Source organism: Beta vulgaris, chromosome 2 (genome assembly GCF_026745355.1).
Source record: "Beta vulgaris subsp. vulgaris cultivar EL10 chromosome 2, EL10.2, whole genome shotgun sequence".
Classification (NCBI taxonomy): domain Eukaryota; kingdom Viridiplantae; phylum Streptophyta; class Magnoliopsida; order Caryophyllales; family Amaranthaceae; genus Beta; species Beta vulgaris.
The window spans coordinates 3,195,255-3,201,671 of NC_079203.1; the positions used below are offsets into that span (position 1 = coordinate 3,195,255).

The 6,417-nt window shown below is 34.8% G+C and overlaps 1 protein-coding gene across 1 annotated transcript; it reads right to left on the reverse strand.

Moving 5' to 3' along the window:
• Positions 1-4,595: 4,595 nt before the first annotated feature.
• LOC104887670 (UPF0481 protein At3g47200) lies at positions 4,596-6,417 on the reverse strand. Its single transcript, XM_057393061.1, has one exon. The coding sequence runs from the start codon at positions 5,989-5,991 to the stop codon at positions 4,705-4,707; it is 1,287 nt and encodes a 428-aa protein (XP_057249044.1). The 5' UTR covers positions 5,992-6,417; the 3' UTR covers positions 4,596-4,704.

Consider the following 6,417-nt stretch of genomic DNA (forward strand, 5'->3'; position numbering starts at 1 on the left):
CAGCTCAGCTCAGTTCAGTTCAGTTCAGCTCCATTCTTTTATAACTATTTTGTTAAATATTATTATTATGTTGGTCTAATTTATTTTACTAATTACTCTTATTATTATTATTTATTTTATATCATTATTATTATGTATTATGTATTATTATTATTATTTCAATATATTATTTTGTTTATTATAGCTTTACTCATTATTATTAGGAGGAACATGATTTAGGTCAAAAGCACAAATAAATCCACGTTTTTTAGCCCATAAATCAATCAAATCGCGTCAAAACGGTTTATGACGTAATTTTGCGCGGTCCGACCCAATCATTATTTTTATTACTAAATATTATTATATTATTAAATCTAATTATTAAAATAGTAATATTAATTTACTTCTTAGATATTATTGTTATTATATAATCATCATCAAGTATTAATATATTAATACAAATAATATAAAAATAATTATTATTAGTTATCATTATTATCAATAATAATAATTATTATTAATAATTGATGATTATTAATATTATTTATTAATAACTATCATTTAAAAATATCCAAAATACTACGATTTTTTCACCAAATACCCCTGACAAAAAAATTTATTCATCAAATACCCTATCTTTTTTTCAAAATTCACCAGATACCCCTAACTTAAAAAAAAATCACCAAATACCCCATTTTTTTTTATAAAAATGACAAATAATGCCCTTAATGACTAACAACGGTTAACTGTGTTGGTCATTAGTGTTAATTAATCCCTAAAAAAGCCTAAAAAACTCTAATTAACCTAAAAAAAACCCTAAAAAACCTAACTAATCTAACCCCCCCTCTCTCTCCCTTAACCCACCACCCAGCCCCCCTCCCCTTCCTCGGCAGTCGCGCCGCCCCCTACCCTTCCCCGCCAGTCGCGTTTATGAAAAGATTATATTATATGAAATGATTTTGCTACCTTAATTTTTGAGGTAGAGCTGAGATGAGTGATTGATGATTATCGCCTATGAATATTAAAAGTTACGAAACATGATAAGATAAAGTGAAATAATTTGGTTTGCTGAGCTGATTGACGATCGTGCATGTACCGAGTTGTTCACATGGGCTTACGTCCGTTACTGTTTACTGGGACACTAGTGTGTTACTGTTTACTAGGACACTGGCCCGTTACTGGTGTAGGGTAATCCCCGTGACACAGGTCCTTGCATAGTGGTGCATACACATGGTTGGGAGACGTCCGAAAGCTGATTGATTTGGCAGCAACTTGAGTAAAAATGGATAAAACATGAAAGGTTTATAAAGGTAAAGATAATGAATGAATGTCACTTAACTTTAAAAAAAAAATGAATGAATGTCACTTTCATAAATGTTTGAGATATTCCTTCCCCCTATTTATAAATAAAATGAATTGAAATGAGTTTACGTCTCTAGAGTAGTTTGTTACTGAGCCTTGGCTCATAAAATTTTTCTTTTCTGTTTTAGGTATGGTCGGGCAATTGCAAGAATTGATGTTGTTTCTAATAATGGTTAAGAAATCTATTAAAGGTTGTAAGCTCGTGTAGGAATTATAGCAAGAGATGATGTCTAGGATAGGTTTCGACGTTGTTGTATGTACTCTACATCTTTAGGGATACGAAAACTATATTACTATTATGATTACTACTGGTAAGTTCTGTGAAATTATATATTAGTGGGGCCATAACCCCCAGGTTTAAGTTTGTTTTTCACTGTCAATCATGAGTAATTGTATTCAATTAAGGTTTTCATTTTCGAGGCTTTACAGATTTGTTTAAAGGCATCCCATATGCAGTTCTAGTAATATGATAATAAGTCATTTTTATGTAAACTTTTTAGGTGCATTTAGGATGTATTTAGTTTCATATTTAGGTTCATTATTGCATCATATTTTAAGTTATGTTATTCTAGTCCTATTCAGTATGTTTTCTTGTTTTTGATGAATTTCATGTAATGAGAACGTATTTGGAGTATGATTAGCTAAGCTTATGGATTGGGATTGCCATGAATATTGTAACGGTAATTAGGGATTGCCATGAATACTGTAACGGTAAAACGTTACAGAATTCCAACAGCCACACACGCGTAGCTCCCGGGTCCAAAACTTTAGTTAAGTTAAGTTTTATTCCCCAAAGCCCAAAGCCTAAGGCCCAAGGCCCAAGGCCCTGGCCCGGGCGGGAGGCGCGCGCGTGTGTGATAGCAAGCCCAAACCAAACATATCCTCCAACCACAAAGGCATCGCTAGAACCAATTCAATAGATGGAAGGAGGGAGGAAATATATAAACATGAAGAGATTCCCTCCCACAAGCAATGTGTGACAAACAACAAAATGAGCCAAGGCTTTTCCAAGCCTTAACTCCAACGTGATTAATGCGGAACAAGTCAACAAAATAATATGAATGATAAAAACGATAAAGAAAATAAACAAGAAGAAAAGAAGAATTTACGTGGTTCGATCAAATTAGACCTACGTCCACAAGTGGGGTGTCGAGAACTTCTTCATTACAATGGAGAAAAACAAAGAGAATATACAAGGAGCCCTAAAATTCTTAATGCCTTAAAGATGTGTGTGCGTATGAAACAATTGATCACCCAACAGATCCTCTTATAACATGAGAAAATCCTAATAAACACCTAGAATAATCTCCAAGTATAACTGTAATGACGACTTAAAAACCTAGGGTAAAAATTAGAATAACGTGAAAAATTGCGTCGCCTGGGGAAAACCACCACGGCGGGCGCTGCTGCCCGGTCGGGTGCGAGAAGAAGTTCTAATTTTGACAATTTTTCGTAAACGGCCATAACTTTCTCATTTCTCAGCAGAATCGGGCATATGAACTGTCGCTGGTAGGGGTGCTTATCGAGCGAGCCGAGCCCGAATAGTATTGGGCTCGGCTCGATCTCGTTTAACTTTTCATGGGCTCGGCTCGGTTCGTGAGCTCACCGAGCTTGGGGGAGCCGAGCTTGGCTTGAGCTTGTGATTAGAATTTGCGGCTCGAGCTCGGCTCATGAGCTCGTTTAGGTTCGGCTCGTTTAGGCGCGACTAGTTAGTTCGTTTAGGCTTAGGTAGGGGTATTAATGAGGCGAACCGAGACCGAACATGCTCGGCTCGGCTCAAAAATGGTGGGATCAAGCTCGACTTGAGGCTCGTCGAGCTCGAGAGGACAAAGTCCAAGCTCAGCTCGAGGCTCACCTCAGTTCGGCTCGAAGCCCAATCGTGTGGGCCCACGTTAATACTAAAGCAATACTTAGGCGGTAGGCCCAATCGTATAGGTCAAGTACAAACTCAATAAGCTTTTATAACTTGTTTTCCCTCTTAGCATTGCTAAGATTTCAATGTGGAACTCCATGATTTGTTAAAGAAAAACAAACTCATTATACCCATGCTTTATAACTTGGTTTCCCGCTTAATATTGGTAAGATTTTCATTGTGGGACTCCATGTTTTGTTTAAGATAAACAAACTCATTCTACATATGCTTTTATAACTTGGAATCCCTCTTAGCATTGCTAAAATTTCAATGTGGGACTCCATGTTTTGTTAAAGAAAAAAACTCACATTACATATATATGCTTTTATAACTTGGTTTTCCTCTTAACTTCACTAAAATTTCAATGTGGGACTTCATGTTTTATGAAAAAAAATTCATATTTGTACGGATAACACTCTTAAGTGCATTTAAATAAACAATTGTCATCCTTCAAAAAAATAAATAAACAATTATCAAATATTTTAAGTATTAAATAATCAAATATTTAAAAATAGGGTTATGCTATATGCAGCCCTTAGGGTTGCATATAAGACATAAATACATTGCTTAAAATGGAATTTAGTTGTAAATTTATGACAAAAGTTTGCATTAATCTATGTAATAAATAATCAATTAATGCTTGTTTTTTCCATTTTTAGCTTCTTATATGCAGCCCTTAGGGCTGCATTTAGCTTTTTCCTTAAAAATATACTTCATTCCCTTTGTGAAGAAAATAAAGTATAGTTTTTGTTTTCCAACCAAAAAGATACAAAAATAAACTTTAAGTTGAAGTAAGGAGTAGTAGCTATTTATAAAGAAAATAAGGATGATCCTTGTTTTCTTAACCAATGTGGGACTTTAGTGCCTAGTGGAGTAGAGGTGAAGTTGGATCACAAATTAAAATATATAATTTGTAATCTAAATTAAAATATAAATTTGTATTAAATTTTTTTAATAAAATATTTTTTTAATATAAATTTTTTTTAGTATAAAATAATAATCAAGCTATTCACGAGCTTTACGAGCCGAGATTTGCCTAGCTCGGCTCGGCTCGTTTAAGTCTCGAGCCGAGCCCGAGTTCGAGCCGAGCTTTAACGAGCCGAGCTTTGACCGAGCCGAGCCCGAGCTACTCGCGAGCTTGTCAGGCTCATTATCACCCCTAGTCGCTGGAAATCTCTTGGAACAAGCGATCACCTCCAATTTGAATCACATCAAAACCATTTATAGATTGAGACATATATACATTCAAAATCAGTCTTATGTCATTTTCACAAGATTTCAAGTCACAAATAACATAACTAATTAAAAAGGGGATTTAGCGAATTGTAAAACAAAATCGATGTAAAATAGAGTGATCATATATTCGTTTCAATGAGCCAAATCATATTTGCGATGCCTAAACCACATAATACAAGGAGGATAAGAAATAAAGCTAGTGAGGAAGTAGCTTGCTAGATCTTACAGGTGAAACTACTACAAATAGTTTGTAACAAGGTAAGAATAAGAAGTACCACAGCATAGATCACAGATATGCATGACCATGGATGATTGAAGTAATCTCTTCGCAAAACGGTCTTCCATCGATTCCAAGAGGTGTTGGCAAATGAATTCAAATCTCTCGAAACATCAGAGTAATAGAAGTTGGGAAGGTATAATACTATCTGTTTCACAATTACATGAAATAGCTTTACCACCTCTTCTTCACTTCCAAGCCAATTGTCAATTATTCCATTTTTAACAAGAATTTGAACATCTCCTGGGGTTTTGATCAATTTATGGAGAAAGTATATGTAGTCAATGAAGTAAGAGTCATGGAAATAATGACATTGTTCGTAAAATATGATGCTTCGAAACACAGCTTCTGCAGTTTCACGAATTGTGAATGTTGGAATCTGTAAAGCTCCATCAACGAATCTGATATCGAATATTTTACATTTGGTAGCCATAAACTTGACTCCAACTGCACTTAATTCTGTGACACTTAAAGGAAATTGTGGATAATCTTGGTTCTTATTAAGAGCATGTCCTCGAAGATTGGAAGGTAACCCAGCTATCCTTAAAAGATCAACAATATGGTTAATTTTTGATGCACCTAAGATGTTATCACAGATGGTTGTATTGGGAGTCATTCTTCCGCGAAAGCAACCATAACTTATAAAAACAGAAGTGACATCAATGAATGAAGTGAAAGGGTAAATCTTACCAAATGCTAGATCATATAATCCTTTGAGAATGAAAAAAGGCACTTGGTTTTCTTCAAGGCACAAATCTTTTTCGAGGTACAACAACATTTGTACATTACCTTCCACTGGTTGTTTTTCAAGAAAAACATGAGAACTCGATAACATAAATAGGTAGATGAGGAATGTAGCATCGACTAATATCATTTCAATGAACTCGTTGCTCGAAAGACTTATCTTTTCTGCATAGTAAGAGCGTGCTTCTTCTTCCCATCCATGTATTACATTGATGTAATGCTCGACGTTATATGCATTGTTGCCTTGTTGCAGGAAGCACTTGAGGTGCATCAATTTTAGCTCTTGCATAGCTTGTAGCGATGGATCACCATAATAGATAGGACCAATTGAGATAATTGAAGGCCGATAACATTCTTCCTTTTCCTTGCGGATGTGTTCAGGTACCTTATAAATACAATGATGACTTAACCGATGAGAAACATCTAGAGATCCAAGCTTGTTTCGTATTGAAGTTGCAACCCCATTAATTTGATGCTCCATTGCTAGATTTACTTCACTTAAGCCAAAGAAGAAAACTCCAAATTACAAGTGACGTAAATAACTCTTTGATGTATCTTCTCTATTAGTGCAGCTAACTAGTTGGAGTTGAGCTAAAGGTTTGGCATCATAGACAATTGCCTTTCAAAAACTATGTCATGTTGACGCTACACTTATATGGAACCTTCAAACCACTAGTCAAATTGGTGACGTGACAATCTCAAATGTAAACCAATATGAATGAGCACTTTAAAATCAAACTCCATAGTTGTCATTGTCTCTTACCATTGATTATATCAAAATAACTATGTTTTTTAATCCAAACAATTTGACTTTCATGCTTACAGATGCATATATTTAGAAAAAGCTGATATTTAGAACATATAGATTAAGACGAACTAACAAAAGCATAATATAATTATGTTTTTT

Coding starts and splice junctions, on each gene's coding strand:
- LOC104887670 (XM_057393061.1), bottom strand. CDS start 5,991: ATGGAGCATCAAATTAATGGGGTTGCAACTTCAATACGAAACAAGCTT.